The following is a 17,254-nucleotide window of genomic DNA, read 5'->3' on the forward strand; positions in this document are numbered from 1 at the left end:
TAAAAAAAAAATTGGTGCCGCAAAGCAAATCAGATAAACCTATTAAAATGCTGCATTACCACCAGCCACAGACTACAACTGAAGCTCACATCCATAAGCATGGCATAGAATAGCAGGTGATTGTGTCGGTGCAGTCATTCTCTGTGCAAACAATTATTGTTGCTTGAAATTTGGAGGTCTATGTTGCTGATTTCCATAGTTTAACTGGTTTCAAGATTACACATTTGTGTGCATAAACTAACAACAATATGAAATAAACGCGCAATAAAATCTCATCTTTATTTAACCAGGTCTTGAAATGAGATGGTCTGTATCAACCTCAACGAGTTTTGGTCCTTTTCTGGCCATGAACTTGGACTGCTGAGCAAATCTTTTTCCAACAACGCATAGCGATGAGCGAGGGAATTACAACCCAGGAGGCATTTGCACCAATATAGTATACATAATAGTGGTATGGACTGGTAGCAAAATGATCACCTTCCAAGTAGGCAGTTAAGAAATACACAGCTGTTCCATAGAGCTGTCCCAGACAAACAGCAAACTGAAGTATGTAGCTGTACGATTTTCCTGAAGCAATAGCATACCTGCCAAGTGTCAGCAAGCAACACTGTTAAGAATTAAGAGATTGAAGGTAGATAATATGGAGTCAACGGACACTTGAACAGAATAAATTAATCTTATTCAAGATGCTGAGGAAAGTGAAATCATACACTGCCAGGAGGCTAGCTGGTCCCTCGAGAACAGCAGTCAATCCTTCAACAGTAACTGTTGCAGCATCCCTTGCTGCATATCTTGAATCACCTTTGCTATATTCTTTCCCTGCTCGAAAGATAATGAGAACTGTTATCTACCAAAGATTAAGAATTCCATTTCTCTCTCTCATGTAAGACAATTAAAGAGTTATTACAATGACCTCTCAACTGCAAATACTGCTTAATACCAGAGATGAAAAGAAAGTATATGAATAAAAGAGAAAACAAAGAGGTACTTACAAACTTCAGCCAGATAATGAGCAGTCTTGTCCTTGTAAAATTCTGGAGAGAAAGCAAAATAACCCTCGAGAATCAAGTGCGTGAGACCAGTGAAAGCCCACCAGCACATGAGCAACCTATTCATTTTTGTTATTTTACGAGACATTCCTGGAATCGGAGAAATAGCCTATAGTAATTAATAACTCACAGAATGTTCAATTCTCTAGATGTAACTTCATTAAATTAATGAAATAGAGAGTACAGGCTAGAACACAGTAATCACAAAGGAGCAGGGTTCAAAACAAATGTTGTAATGAAATCTAGTGTGGAAATATGCTAGCAACCAAAAACTAACACGGATCAAAGAAAATGTTGCATTTGCGAAAATTTGAAGCCGACAATGAAGCTTCAAAAGAACATCTAAACAAGAAACAGTTCACTTCCTTTCTTTGCTTGACTTGACCATATAGACCAGAATCCATATAATGACTGTCAGTTATGATCACATGCCAGGACAATTAAGAACACTGTCAGCGGATAACGTTTTAATCCATAAAGTAGTGAGAACCTGCTTTACACTTGCAGGTCTTATTAGAAGAGGCCGCATAGCTCTATCTTTAGGAGAGAAGAAAAACACAGAGTTCAAATCCTAATCTAATTCAAATGGTTACAGAACAAGAAAAGATAAAGACATTAATTCTCCACTGGGAAAGAATTGCAATTCCAAATCCAAAGTGAGAAATAAGTTCGTCTCCTTTTTTTACCTTATATTTTTCGTTGACTCTTTTTTTTTTCTTTTTAGTGCAATGTCTCTGCCAGAAGGGTAGCCCGACTAGGCAACAGCCATTAATGACTGACTAGTGAGATCTATGCATAAAATATTTAAGTGGGAAACTGACAGAGACTTCCTGTAAGACCATCCACAGACAGAAACAGTTTAGCTTCTGTAGCCATTTAAGAATACTCTAAAAAGATCCAGTATCTAATCGAAGGTTGAGATTAAAGTAGGCCATACAAAATTGTTTGCGCTTCAAAATCTATATTTACTGCAACTGCTATATAAATCAAAACTCGAACCAGCAAGATTCAGTAAAGGGAATATATGAATTCTCAATTCATTATAGTTAATGAAAACCCACTATCAGTCTTGGAAAAAAGAAAGGCTCGTTGAAATAAAAACAGAGGAAAGGGGGGCAAACCAGAGAGGATCCAGATGAGAGAGACGACAAGAACGGAGGTGAGTAAATAGACACCGACAATGGTGGATTGAGTGAGAAAATTAGGAACATAGCCAGGCAGTTTCAGATCTCTTGGTGCGTATGGATGCGGCTGCCCCTCCATTTCGCTTCTTTGCCTCAGCCTCTCTTACAGTTTAGTTTGGTTAAGCTGTTCTTTAGTCTCCTGTGGTTTTGGAACTTCTATGAGTGTGTAACTTGTTTTTTGAATTTCTATTGGGTCGGATTGGATCGGATCCGAATCAGACGTCATGGCGTGTCCCACATTGAGGCGGGCAGGCTGTACTCCTGTTCCACTCTTTTTAACGTTTTCTCCATCCTGTCTTCTCTGTTTTTCTTTTAAGCAAATGCTATGCTTGCACTTCTAATTTTAAAGAGTTTCTGTCTAACGTTATGTTATAAAACTTTTTTATGATACATATGTTGTAGAATCACTAATAATTTGAATAATAGAATCTAATACCAATTCATATTGTTTTTTCTAGTTTAGTTATAAGAGAATTGTATGTAAAATACTATAATTATGTGACCAAACTAAAAACCAAAGATATAAACAAGTATGCTTGAATAATAACTACATAAGTCATATTTAAACTAGATTATTAAAAATATTTATTAATTGAAACACTTAGAATCTGGTTAGATAAAGTTATGTTGTTGTTAAAAATTAATTTTTTATTTTTAAAGTTTTATTACTCATCTCTTAATGTAAATAAAATGATTATAAATCCTTTTGGGATTTTAACACAACATTGATTAGGTGTATTACTAAACAACATACATAAACTCTAAAAAATATGACTCAAAATATCTATACAATATAATAGAATCTAAACTCTAGAGTAGAAGAAAAAACCAAGATGAACTTAAGAAAAGTAATCTAAAAAATTAAGGTGAGAAAGGGTCCATAAAATTTATGTTTCGCATTTTTTCTTAGGCTCATTTCTTATAATGGGTTTTGAAGTTAAAATTGATGTAGAATTAATTATGTTAATTACCACAATTAATTCCCACCATTTATTAGACATAATTATCAACCATAAAGTAAAACTAACATGATAGTTTTTTATTTTAAAATCTAACTTTCTTGCTTGAATAGAAAAAATTAGGGGTGATCATTTCCGGTTCGGTTCGGTTTTTCCCCAAAAAAAGCAACCAAACCGGAAAAAAAAAAAAAAAAAAAAAACCCGAAACCGAACCGGACCCGGCCCAAACCGGCCGGTTCCGGTCCGGTTTTTAAGCCAAAAAACCGGACAAACCTATATGCATTTTTGGGCTTTTTTTGGCTTTTTAATGGGCTTCTAATGGATTTCTAGTGGGCTTACAATTAAATTTGCTATTATCTCATTTTCTTTGAAGATTCCAAATATATTTAATTTTTTTACCCTTAAATATTCAATTGTATTAAATTATTATTATCAATCTTATGTTTATTAATTTTTTTGGCCATTAAATATTCATTTATATGAAATTATTAGTGTGTGTTCAATATATTTTTAACTTACTAATATTTTTCTACTTCCGAAAAGTTTAAATAAATAACACACACTCACAATCACACACCAATAAGTTAAAATCCAAATTACAAAATACAAACCATTGCCTTCAAACTTCAAAGGGCTTAACAAAAAAACAACAAATAACATTATCATAAAACACTTCAAGCCATAAAAAATAAATCTTCATGTGCACATCATCTCAATAAAAAAGCACTTCAAGAGCATTGCACTTTGATTCCTGAAATTCATAATCTAGAATTATAACATAATAAATTAAATCAGAAGATATAAAAATTAAAAAATATATATTTATACCATACGTTTTCAATACATGCATCACAAATTCACAATTTGTGAACTAATTATCATCCGTTGCTAAATGCAACTTTCCACCAAACTCTACAAAATAAAATATTAAACATGTTAGAATAAAAATGTGTTAATTAATAAATAATAAAATAAAATGTGTAAGTTTTTAAGAAACGTTACCTGATTCAAGGTTTTCGTAGGTTTCCAAATCATTCATCAATGTTGTATTATTAGTTGAAATTGAACCATGATGCAACCAATTTTGACAACAAATAAGTGCTTGAACTGTTGCTGGAGATAGAGAACTTCGAAATTGGTCGAGTATACGACCACCTGTGCTAAAGGCTGATTCGGAAGCCACTATGGATGTAGGAATAGCAAGAACATGTTGTGCAACTTTCGAAAGTATCTTATATTTTAAAGCATTAATTTTCCACCAACCCAAAATATCTAATTTATCATCATCAGGATCCTCACAACCATCACTCAAATACCTCTCAACCTCATTTCTATTTTCCACACTATCTTCCTCTTGTAAGTGCCTTTTGAACCGAGCTAAAGTGTTAACATCTACCTCCATGTCATCAGTAGCATCATTATCATCTTGTTTATGCCTATTATCATCCACCACTTCATTGCCTATCAAATAAAACTCATACAAGCTCACCAAATTATCTTTCACCTTTTTTGTTAGCAATTGTGCTTTGTCATAAGTATACAACTCACCAAAACAAAATTTTACATATTTCAACTTAAGACGAGGATCCAAAACATTAGCCACATACAATAAAAAATTCTGATTTGCTCCACAACCCCAATACTTCTCAAACTTACTCATCATGTTAATCGTCATTCCATTCAAAAGATTATCTCTACTTTTACACAATTGCAACAAGTTTGTATGCATGAAAATCAATTCATTGAAGAAAGAATTTGATGTAACATGCAATGAGCCAGAAAATTTCAATGTAACCATGTAAAAGATCTTTAAAAACTTCAGCAAAGTTTTAGCATTTTCCCAATCCTCCAAACTAGGCGGCCCTATGTTTTTTTTATTCCCCTTTGAATCAACCTCCAAAAAGTAACTCATATACCTAGATTCACTTTGACTTAACCTCATAAAGACCTTTTCAAACTTTTCCGCAGCTTCTAACATAAGATAAGTTGAATTCCATCGAGTTGCAACATCCAAACACAATGATTTCTTACACTGTATATGCAACTTTTCTGCACACTTTTTAAATGCAAGTAGCCTAGAGGGTGAAGATCTCACAAACCTAATTGCATTTCGAATCTTAACAACCGAAACATTCATCTCTTTCAAACCATCACATACAATGAGGTTGACAATGTGTGCACAACATCTAACATGCAAATGTTCATTTGACAATATATTAGTTGGCCAATCTTTCATCACATTCTTCAAATATGAAATAGTAACACTATTAGAGCTTGCATTGTCTACTGTAACAGTTAAAAGTTTATCAATCCCCCAATCTAACAAACAATTCTCAATAACCTGACCAATTGTCTCACCCATATGATTGGAAACTTGACAAAAATTCAGAATTCTTTTATGCAAATTCCATTCATTATCAATCCAATGAGCCGTTAAGGACATATAGTTAATGTTTTGGATTGATGTCTATGTATCTGTTGTTAAGTATAATCGTTGACCCTTAAGAGCTCTCTTTAATCTTTCCTTCTCTTCAACATAAAGTTTCAAACAATCTCTCATAATAGTGAAACGAGAAGGAATGTCAAATCTAGGCTGCATGGTCCTAGAATATAATTTAAACCCCTTACCCTCCACAAAATTAAAAGGCAACTCATCAATTATAACCAATTTCACTAGTGCCTTTCTGCATTCATCATAATCATAACCTATTGCCTTAAGAGTTCCCACACTTCGATCTCCTAATTCACCCCCTACTTTATTAGGTTCTAATAGCAAAAATTTTTGCTTCTTATCAACCACAAAAGGAAACTTTTTGCATACTTTCAAATGACTCCACATATTACTTGTCCCATTAATAATAGTATAACATGCATAATCCTTTCCACAATAATTACATTCAGCTCTAGGGGTTTTAGGATCACCATCAAGATTTGTAAAATGATCCCAAATTTGTGACTTTTTTTTATCAACATTTCTTTTCCTAGATGCAAGGACTTGAAGTTGTTTACCTTTAGTATCCGTGGTGGATCCTACAGTAGTTGATGTTGGGTTAGTGTTTGAAGATGTGGTAGTTGATGATGTTGGGGTAGTGCCAGTGGATGAAGCATTTTGATTTTGAAGGTTTTCCATCTGTAATTACCAAATACAAACTCCTTGGTTAGTTTACAGAATCAAATGCAAACAGAATAATGAATACTTCCATTCAAAGAGCAGTTTACCCAAATCAAATTCAAATCAAATAATCTCATGATAAACAAGATAGCAAAATGCCATATTGGAATGATGTTTCATGGCTGCAAATTTCAGTAGACATGAAACCAAGACAGAACAAAATTGTCTAAGAACTAAAATCACAAACACCAAGGCATTAAAGTTGAGAATTCAGCATTAAGACAACCTTTTATTCTGCTTTCTTTAACTCCACATTACAGTAATTTATTGAACGGAAACAAGTTTTTATTCTTTCGAAATATGCTTTAATAGTATCTTTTGAAATGTTTACGCTGCATAATTTAATTTTATGTATTTTCTCAATACTGTAAACAAAATAAAAAAATAATTATTTTTTATGTAAATATTCTTTTATTAGAGTGAAGTTAAACTTATTTATATTGCACACTTTAAATGCCTTCTGACTATAATAATAATGTCTTTTACCACGAATAAAACAGTTATGATTCTAAGTTTCTAACCACAGTCATAAGATAATATTAACAATAGAAAATGCTATTTAGTATTATCATGAGTAATTAAATTATTACAATAATAATAGTTTGTTTAATAGTACTGACATCAAAGAAACTCTACTATTATAAAGTAGTGTTATTTACAAACACACAAGTTAAATTACTTTTCAAGATATAATTTTGCTTCATTAAATGTAAAATAAAAATTTACAACCACTACAGTAAAACATCTCTAAATATTGTGTTCTCAGTTATGAACAATTTACTTAACATTTATTAAAACAATAAAAATAAATAAATTACTAAATATTGTGTTATCAGTTATGAACAATTTACTTAAGTTTTATTAAAACAATATAAATAACTAAATTACTTTAATTTTACTCCATACATTTTCGTTCCTTTCCAAGCTATATATATATAGAATATTCCATATTTTGACAACTAGAACAAGTCAGAATTTCATTAAATTTTATTGAATAATAAGATTTGAATCAAGGGCTTTTTTTCCCTTGCAGCAGGTCAAGTTTTATGCAGCTTTGCCCGTCATGGTGGTGGTTATCCTCACAGCACGGTGGCCCATGACATTCTCCGCCCAACACAGAAAAACAAGTTAATTCAGGTAAGCAAGCAATCCAGTCTTTAATTCACAAAACAGAAACAAGAAATGACAAATTCAGCCAATATGATCCAGTACTCAACATACAACCGCAAACCAGAATTCCCCAAACCAGAAGGCAAAAGTCAAAAAAATTAGCTTAACAGTTAACAATATTAAAATTAACAATAACCTTAACCGAATTAATTAATTAGAAAAGGGGGGAAAAACATAGAATAAGAAATTGGTGACAGCATAGGTTAAGTCATAAAAAATGACAGTATTGATATGCCATTCTAGATGGTTGTGTACCTAACAGTGGAGTTCTTACTGTGGATGAGAGGCTTTTCCTTCCCTTTATTGGTCTAGCTTTTCAAAGTTTTGCCCCCTTCTTGAGGTTTGTTTGTGTAAAAAGGTTGCTGTTAATTCTTCTCTTCTGTAGCAGTTTGTCAGTGTCGGTGAGTAGTGAGAGTGAGAGTCTGAGAGCTGAGACTGAGAGGAGAGAAAGAGAATCGAGACTCCAAGAGGCGAGAGATTGAAAGTTTATTGTTCAGTGTTTTAGACTTTTAGGGTTAGAACTTAGAATTAGCGGAGAGAAGAGAGAGGGGCGCGGCGTGAACAAAATTTTCTATTTATAGCAGGGCGGAGTGGATTCCTTTTTTTTAAACCGGTTCGGTCCGGTCCGGTTACCCGGTTTTTTCACTGCAAAACCGAAAACCGAACCGAACCGGAGTTTTTTCTATATAATCTAATCGGTTTACTCGGTTTTATTATTCGGTTCGGTTTTTTCGGTTAAATTTTTGTCGGTTTTATCGGTTTACTCGGTTTTTCAGTTTTTTTGCACACCCCTAGAAAAAATCATGTCATTGTTTAGGTGTTTATTCAAATTGATGTAGAATAATATAAATCGTATATTAAGATCTCACCTAACAGCTTGAGTTTTTGGGTTGAATTGGTTTTTTAACATGGTATCAGAGTCTTGATGACTAAGTGATCACGAGTTCAAATTTCACCATCCCCATTTATTTGATAAAAATTAAGTATAATGTAATGTGAGCCTGTGCAAATTTCAAGACCAAAGAGCTCTCATTTAAGGGGGTGTGTTGTAGAATAATATAAATCATGTTTTGAAATTTCACCTAACAGTTTTAACTTTTAGGTTGAATTGGTTTTATGACACAAACCATAAAAATGACTTGATAAGTTTCCAAACTTTTTTTTTTATTCTTTAACAATAAATCTCTCAGGATATTTCATATATATACCTTTTTGTGAAGGCCTCCATTTAAAAAAGCTTTTTTTTACAATTATTCGATGTATTGCAATCTTATTAATAGTTATGGTAGCTATTAATGCTTGTATAAAATTTATTCTTAACACAAGGTGAATACATGTTAAAATAGTCCACACCTTTTGTGGTTTGAATCCTTTAACAACAAATTTTAGTTTATATTTATCAATAGTTTCATAAATTTTCATCTTTATTTTGAAGATTCACTCATGATCTAGTGGTTTTTTCTGGGTGAAAAATTTAATAGTTCTCATGTATGATTGTGCACAATAAATCCAATTTTATCGCCGATTGTTTTTTTTTTTCTTAAATAGCTTTAGGACAAGGTATTGCTTCGGAGCAACTTTGAAGTGTGTATTTTAACAAATATATTAAAAATTAGGATCAAACACTTTCATCACTTCCTTTTTTTTATTTTCCCCCCGCTCAACTTCATCATTATCATCATCATCTTTCAATTGACAATAACTATTTGAGCTCATTTCAATCATTTTTTTAAATGATTAAATTTTTTATGCTTTCTTAGTATTTTCACCAATAAGCTATAACACTATTTTCAATATGAGCTACGGTAAACAACATTTATAAATATCTTTATCACTAGATAAATTAGATGGACAAGTTCCCCCATTTTGTTTATCAATTCTCTTACACATTGTTCCTCCCATACCTAACGAATTCAAGCATGGATCGTCTCCAAACCATACAAGATACTTGTTTTGCAGGAGAAGAATAACCCAAATTATCCCCGTCCAATCTTAAGCCCAAACTCCAGCCCCAAACATCTTTTAGTGCAGCCCATGAAAAGCCCAGATTTCTCAACTTCATCAATGGGGATGTCTTAGATATATTTTTATTAACGAATGGACGACGCTTAAATAACATCAATGTTCTTTTTTTAAGAAGAGGCACTGTAAAGTTTCTTATTTTTTTTTAAAAGGTTTTGAGTTCCATTTTTTTTCAAGAAACTTTTTTTTCTTTTCATAATTTGAATAAATAGGCTCATAACGTAACTTTTTTTTGTCAAGTATATGCAATTTATTATTGATTGACTTGATTTTGTGCAAGCGAGTGCTTGACATGAACGAGTGCAAGCATGTCACCATATTTCTATGATAGAAAAAAAATTGGATTTTTTTTCCGGGAAAAAAAATAATGTATAAACATTTTACTTGATATTTATGAAAATATAACTTATCGATTAAATAATAATTTTTTTAATTTTAAAATAATATCGAATATACTTAAAGCAATTAAAATATATGCTTATAACATATATGTATGTGTGTGTATATATATTCTAAGATATTTATAAACTTCATGACGTCACATTTAGTAAATATTTATTTGGTTAAGTAATTAAATATCATATATAATCAGAGATAATGAATTTATTAAGAATAAATAAATTTTTTTTTTTTATAAATTACTTACATATTATAATATTAATTATGAAATGAAACATAAAATAAAAGAATCAATGCTAAAATTCTTACAACCAATAAAAAATTCGAAGAGTAGAAGAAAGCGAAATCATTTTCAATCGGGGCCCATGGGCCATGGCAGTTCAGCTCGATATATATATATATATATAAAAGAAACACATTTGGTAATAAAAAAAAATTAACAGAGGCCAAGACAGGAAACGAAAGATGAAAAGAACGTGCTGCTTTTGGAGCCAAAGATTCTCCAAAGACACGTCGGGAGCTGCAATTGCATCGCTGTCGTGTAATTACTTTTTGACTCCCTTTTCCCAGAGCTGTTCCCAAGCCCACGGCAGCCATAATCCCTCTCTGTTATTCTTTTATTTCTGGGCTACGAAACAAAAATCTAAGGACTCTAAAAATGATTTTTCATCTAAATTTCTAAAGAAACAGTGAAACACGATTCCATTTTGCATAATTTTTGTTTTTAGCAGAAGCAGTGGTAGCTGCAACGAGAAAGTTATTTAGTTTGGCTTAATGTAGAATTGAAGAAAAAGAAAAGGAAAAAACCAAGATGAGCCTTATCTCATGATACAGCTACGTACTGTATCCAGAAAGAGATGAACAGGAGAGTGCATGGACAGAGTGGATGTCCTGTGATGCTGTTAAGCGGATCATGCAGATTGCATATTTTTAGCTGTAGATTACATAAGACGAAGCTTCTGCAGGGTAGAATGCAGCTTGGGGCACGTTATTAGCTATTTTTTTTTTTTTTTTTTTTTTCGGTTTGAAGATTTAAACCCAAGTTGAGGAAACAACCAGAGCTTAATTTGATTATTGCTGGGGTAACCACGAGTAGAGAGGTAGCAGTACCACAAAGGTAGAGCTGGATTATTATTATAATTATTTTTATTATACTCCATCGTTAAAACCGTCGATCCAAAAAGTTATTTCTATTTTTTCCTTAAATAAAAAATAAGCAATAAGGAATTGCCACGGAAGCAAAGACACGGCTGTTCTTCTTGTCTCAGCTCTGTCTTTCCCTGGTTTTGCCTTTTCCTTCCCCTCCGTCGCCCTCTCTTTCACCTCCGATCGAGAGATTCTCTCCTCACCTCCTTCCAGGTTAAATAAGAGATTTCTTTTCCAACGTGTACCTTGCCTCCCTTCTTTTGCATTTTGTCCTTGACATTTCGGTTTTTTTTTCCTGCAGGTTTGGGAAGCGGTGACAAATCCTTAGATCTTCTTGTCCATTGTAAATGAGGAGATCCGAGGGTGAGTGAAAAAGAAATATTTAGATGGGGGGTGGTGAGAAAATGCGAGGAGGTGAAAAGATGTACAACACGTCAACTCCAATGCCTACGCACCAACTTTCCGATTCTAATCGCGGAATTATGGGTAACCATAACGATAATAATGCCCGTAACCTTCGAGTCTATCAAACCTGGAAAGGCAGCAATGTAATACTTTCTTTTCAACTTTTCCCCTTCCCTTAAATTTTCCTTTTTATTTTCTTCTGTGTGTGTCTTTACGTGTTTGTTATTATCAGGTTTTATGTTGTCCTCTTTTGTTTTTGTTTTTGGCTCTTACCCAGCTTCCTTTCTTTAGCTTCATTCAAACTAATTTTTACTTTTCTGCCAACAGAATCAGTGAAAATAATTGGCCCCCAAGGTTTTTTTTTCCCTTTTCACATTGTTGTCTTCACCCCCACCCCCCCAATTTAGTCTTGCTGCAGCCTGATGAATCTTTATGTAATCTATACCCCATTCTAGTATTTAAATGTTGAGATTAATGTTTCATACTAGAGGTCAAAATTGGGTTATGATATCTTGTATTACTAATTATACTTCCTTTTGAACTAATAGATTCATGGAAAACATCAATGCCAAGAATATTGGAAGTCATATAGCATGTAAAATTTAGTAATGTTTGTCAGCAACTTCATAGGCAAGACTTAATATCCAACAATCCAAGTAAATTATCAATGCTCTAGTTATTACGAGTGCTATGCTTGCGCTTTCTGTTTTGTTGTCCTTCGTCTATATTGTGCTTCCAAAAAGAAGAAATTTTAATTAATATATAATTGGTGTTGATCTACTGGCAAAAGCATTTTCCCGCAGCTTCTGTTATTTGTCGTTCTGTGGAATTGTAGGACAACAGAATTACTAGAATGGTCATTGTATTTGTTACATTTTGCACATAACATCTTCTGTTTCATCAGTTGAATCTTTCACAGTATGTATAATTATGGATCCTTCAATTTGCACTCTCTTTTTTGCACGGAGCGGTGTGTCATTTAACTCATGACTAGCTATGCCTACAAAGTGTGCTGCTTCATGTTTGCCATTTACGGCTATGGAGCGTGTGAAATGTATAGATCATGGAATAAGCTAACCAAGCAACTGACTCTATCATCTAATTCTTTTGCAGATATTCTGCTTTGGGGGTAGGCTAGTATTTGGTCCAGATGTCAGGTCGCTGTTCCTTACAATCTTTCTAATCATGATTCCAGTAATCTTATTCTGTGCTTTTGTTTCTCAAAGGCTCATTAACGACTTCCAACACCAGCTAGGCTATTATGTTGTAGTTATATGTGTCATCCTGACAGCACATGTGAGTTCCTCTTTTACTGATCTTCAATTAGAGATTTTTCAAGATATATTACCATCACTTCCTAGCGTTGACAAATTTATTTTGAACTATATGAACCTAAATTCACCAATAAATATATAAGGAAAAAAAAATATCATTTTTGATGTCCTAATAGTTCTCTGTTCCTCCAAATGTATTCTGAAAGATGATGGTGAAAAGTGAAGCAGATTAGAGTAAAACATAAACTGAAAAGAACTGTGGAATTAATTTTTTGGAATTAGTTATAGTTAAATTTGTTTATAGCAATTCTTGCCCGTCACCCCCCCCAGCCAAAATCTTCTGAGTCTCAAGTTCTGAGAAAATGGGTGGAAAAGGAGTTTGGAACTGCATTGTAAAATCAAAGCCTTCTCAACTTGGCTAAATGGCTGTACGAACTTTAATTGATTTATGCTTCTCATTTCTCGGAGACTGATATACAACTCTCTCAATCATATGCTAACTTGGCTAAGGTCTGAATTTTGACGCTAGACAAGAAAAATGAAGTTATTTTGATTCAAAGGCAGAGAGAAGCTTGTCTTGCTTTTCCTTCCTCCGAGTTTTGATATGGCAGAATAATGATTATCAACCAAACATGAAACATACGATATCTCTACTTCTTTCGCTGCTCATGCTGTGAGCATTTTGTGAGCTAAGAAAAATACAAAAATCATTGCTGACTGACCTTATCACTTATAAGTTCTTGCATATTCCAGTGAATTTACTTGGCAATTTGGTTTTTGTCACTGGGCTGTCAACCTCTTCAGGTTATTATTCTTCTCTTCCTTACTTCCGCAAGAGATCCAGGCATTATTCCTCGTAATCTCCACCCTCCAGAAGATGAAGGCTCAAGCATATCTGCTGATTGGCCAGGAAGTCAGGTTGCTGGCCCAAGTTTACCTCCAACGAAAGATGTAATGGTGAATGGGATGGTAGTCAAGGTCAAATACTGCCAAACATGCTTGCTGTACCGCCCGCCACGATGCTCTCATTGCTCTATATGCAACAACTGCGTTGAGCGTTTTGATCATCATTGCCCGTGGGTGGGGCAATGTATTGGCAAGGTATGTACCAGTTTAACCGTGTTTCTATCATGCATATGCATATTTTGATTTAATTATGGATTCGGTTCTCTCTTTTTTTTCCGAATTATTTTCTAGTGGATTCACATTTTAGTTGAATGCATTGTTCCTACAATTTTAAACCTTTTGGCTTGGTTTGTGCCAATGCGATGGCCTTCAACTCTCTCATTTGTTAGTGCATCCTCCACCACATATATCGAATAAATTGTTTGAAATGCTTCTGTAGTATACACCCAAAGACAACTGAATATACTGTCATTAGGCATGTCATGTGGTAGTTCATGGTGAGTGCATTCATAGTTACGCTCTTATTAAGCGTGACAGATACAGAATCCCCTGGCTTTCCTTGAGTGTTTCTTTTTTGCCAAAATGGACTGGAAAAGAAGTTAGAAAAACAAAAAAGATTGAGCTAGTAAAGAATGCTTGATTTTCTTTTTAAAAATGCAGATACTTGTTCTTGGATTTTGGCATAGATTTCCTTAGAATTTCCCAACCAAATTATTTGAGGGAGCGGGGGGGTGTTGATTAGCAGTGATATGTCAAATCAATAACCTGTTAAATTATAATATTCACGTGAGTAGTTTGACCCCAGGTCATTTGGCATGAGCCTTTACATTCCAAACTGCAACATTTGTTAAGTATTCCAAGATTTGTGCATTTTCTTATTCTAGAATTTGTTTTATTTTGGAGAAGATTTTTTCATCATGCAACTGCACAGGTATTAATTAGGCATCCCAGGCTATGTTTTGCCAGCATAGCTAAATAAGCATTTTTGAGAGCTTTCCAAATCACAGATTTCCCGGTTGACTTTGTGGGGTGTTTGAGATACAAGGCATGGGTTAAAGAGGCGAAACATCATGTAATTGGGATTGACTGACTAATGATGATGATTACACTCAAGATGATTCTTCAGTGTATTCAGTTATTTTTTGTGAAAACTTGGTTTCAAATGGCTCATAGTACTATTGATATCCTGATCGTCCTGTATGCAAATTATTGATAGTTCTGACATCTTAAGATTTTTCTGATTATACTATACTGGTTTTTGATATTAAATTGCTGTCTTACCTTCATAGACCTAACCTGTTAGAGTTTTCTGTTGACAGAGGAATTACAGATTCTTTTTCATGTTTGTTTCTTCCACAACGATGTTATGCCTCTATGTTCTTGCATTCTGCTGGGTCAACATCAGGAAGATAATGGATACATATCATTGCAATATGTGGACGGCCTTTCTGAAGTCTCCTGTTTCAGGAATCCTGATACTGTACACTTTCATATGTGCTTGGTTTGTTGGCGGCCTCACTGCATTTCATCTGTACTTGATATTCACCAATCAGGTTGCGATTTTCTCCTCACCCTCATTTCTCTGTTGTTCTGAATCCTTTACCCCTCATTATGCAGCGTGCAAGTTATTTAATTTTTTTGCAGACAACATATGAGAACTTCCGGTATAGATATGATGGAAAGATGAATCCTTACAACCTTGGTTGCATTCGTAATGGTCTGGAAGTTTTCTTCTCAAAAATCCCAAAATCGAAGAACAAATTCCGGGCAAAGGTCAGGGTCAATTCATCTTCTAGCTATGCCAGTTCAATGCCATTGGGCGATTCCTTGAGCCCAGAGGTGCCCAAAAGGAGCTTTAATATAGAAGTGGGAAAACGACAAGCTGTTGCTGATGAGGATTTTGAAGATATACAAAGTCAGATTGACAGTGTTGGTGGATTGGAGAGGTGTGGAACCCAGCCAAGACACACAAATTGGGATCATAAAGCCAACTGGGAGATAACACCAGATATACATGTGTTAGCTGCTGAGTTTGGAATGGAATCTGGTTTAGCAGACAGGCAGAAAATTTCTAGAGATCATTGAAGTTTGTTTCATGAAGTATATTCTAGCGAGTCGAAAGTGCTCTCCGATCTCAAAGTCATCATGACATCGCTAACGGGGGCTGATTGAAAATGGTCACTGACATTGCATTCAACTCAAAGTGGCTGTCGAAAAGATGTTATATGCTTCACGTATGGAAGGAGAGAATGTTTTTGTTTGTTTAGGTATGAAATGGTACATGCTGTAAATTAACCTTCATTGATAGTTATTTGGATTGTTGTTGTGCAATTACTTGCTCATTTTTCTGGAAATTTGTTGAGTGTTGATATTTACCAATTGACTGGTAATATTAGAGAGAACCATTAGCCTCTTACACGAGCTCTGATTCAGTCATTGGTGGTAGAATACAAGGTGTTGCCACCAAGGGATACTTTATAGGATTGGGGAAACCCCCCACTCCCTGTTTGCAGAAGGTGTAATTAAAAAGACTTTTCTTTTCTTTTCCGTTCTTTCTTACATTGTTGTGCCTGGGAAATAATTTGCTCAAGTGCAATGTGTTTGTTTCCAGGGAAGATTGAAAATATTTGGTTTATCAGTGAACAAATCTGCCGAATGCCGAAAATTGCTTGTTGACAACGACTTAAATAAGCCTTCGGTGTCCAAGTGAGGCTCCCAAGTTTCTCTCCTCTCCACACGTGATATATTGACTCGCGACATTGACATCATTGAGAGAAGCTAGTTTGGGAATGTGGCCTTGAAAAATTTCTACTGTCACAACCAGAAAATCTCCTCCTTTTTTCCCCGCTTTCAAATAAATACATTTTGTAGGCAAATTAAATATAGTTAGTGTTCGCTATTTCTTTAACTTGAATCTCCCTTGTGGTCATCGTATCATGATTCATTATGATTTCTTTTAATTATTTAACATTAAAATCCGCGTAAATCAAGAAGAGATGAGGCATTAAAGAAATATATTGGACATTAAACATCATAACAATTTCTATTTACATAATATAAAAGAGTGATGTGAACATAATATAAAATATATGATAAAAAAATTATGTATTTCGAAGTAATTTTTTTTTTGTTGAAAAATATGAAATAGCATTTCTACGTTTCTAATTTTTTTTTTATATAAAAAGGGAGCAAACAACTTTCTAAGATTAAGGTATTGTTCAGTGAGAATGTGTTTGGTTTTATAGTTAAAAACTTTCTTTGAAAATTTTTATTTTTTTTTATGTTTTTTGATTGTTTTAATGTGCTAATATTAAAAATAAATTTTAAAAAATAATAAAAATATTATTTAATCTTTTTTTCAAGTGAAAATAACTTTGAAAATCAATTATTACTACAATCCTAAATAATATATATATATATATATATATATATATATATATATATGTTTATGTTTTCAAAAATACTAAATTTTGTTTTGCTTGAATTGTTTTTGGATAATAAACAACCATCAAATACGAGATCTAAATCCACGCACAAAAAAACTAATATAATCTAAAACTATGAACGA

General features: G+C 33.6%; 2 protein-coding genes across 2 annotated transcripts; one reads left to right on the forward strand and one right to left on the reverse strand.

Moving 5' to 3' along the window:
• On the reverse strand, positions 1–2,395 carry LOC118054397 (probable 3-beta-hydroxysteroid-Delta(8),Delta(7)-isomerase). The gene is made up of 4 exons (XM_035065965.2): positions 2,171–2,395; positions 993–1,139; positions 711–819; positions 1–584 (listed from the first exon to the last, which is right to left on the reverse strand). Exons 1-4 carry the CDS (start codon positions 2,310–2,312, stop codon positions 320–322), a joined length of 663 nt encoding a protein of 220 aa, XP_034921856.1. The 5' UTR covers positions 2,313–2,395; the 3' UTR covers positions 1–319.
• An 8,214-nt stretch (positions 2,396–10,609) lies between these two features.
• LOC118054398 (probable protein S-acyltransferase 7) lies at positions 10,610–16,233 on the forward strand. Its single transcript, XM_035065966.2, has 6 exons — positions 10,610–11,314; positions 11,403–11,649; positions 12,620–12,802; positions 13,585–13,881; positions 15,006–15,239; positions 15,331–16,233. Exons 2-6 carry the CDS (start codon positions 11,488–11,490, stop codon positions 15,769–15,771), a joined length of 1,317 nt encoding a protein of 438 aa, XP_034921857.1. The 5' UTR covers positions 10,610–11,314; positions 11,403–11,487; the 3' UTR covers positions 15,772–16,233.
• Positions 16,234–17,254: the final 1,021 nt, after the last annotated feature.

The sequence above is a fragment of the Populus alba genome, chromosome 3 (assembly GCF_005239225.2).
Source record: "Populus alba chromosome 3, ASM523922v2, whole genome shotgun sequence".
In the NCBI taxonomy this organism is placed as follows: Eukaryota; Viridiplantae; Streptophyta; class Magnoliopsida; order Malpighiales; family Salicaceae; genus Populus; species Populus alba.

Excerpts from the sequence above, each read along its gene's own strand:
- LOC118054397 (XM_035065965.2), bottom strand. The coding sequence starts at position 2,312 with ATGGAGGGGCAGCCGCATCCATACGCACCAAGAGATCTGAAACTGCCT. Across the intron at positions 1,140-2,170 it reads TCTCATCTGGATCCTCTCTG|GAATGTCTCGTAAAATAACA; the intron begins GTTTGCCCCCCT and ends CTCCGATTCCAG. Across the intron at positions 820-992 it reads TCATTATCTGGCTGAAGTTT|GGAAAGAATATAGCAAAGGT; the intron begins GTAAGTACCTCT and ends TCTTTCGAGCAG.
- LOC118054398 (XM_035065966.2), top strand. The coding sequence starts at position 11,488 with ATGGGGGGTGGTGAGAAAATGCGAGGAGGTGAAAAGATGTACAACACG. Across the intron at positions 11,650-12,619 it reads AAACCTGGAAAGGCAGCAAT|ATATTCTGCTTTGGGGGTAG; the intron begins GTAATACTTTCT and ends ATTCTTTTGCAG. Across the intron at positions 13,882-15,005 it reads TGGGGCAATGTATTGGCAAG|AGGAATTACAGATTCTTTTT; the intron begins GTATGTACCAGT and ends TTCTGTTGACAG.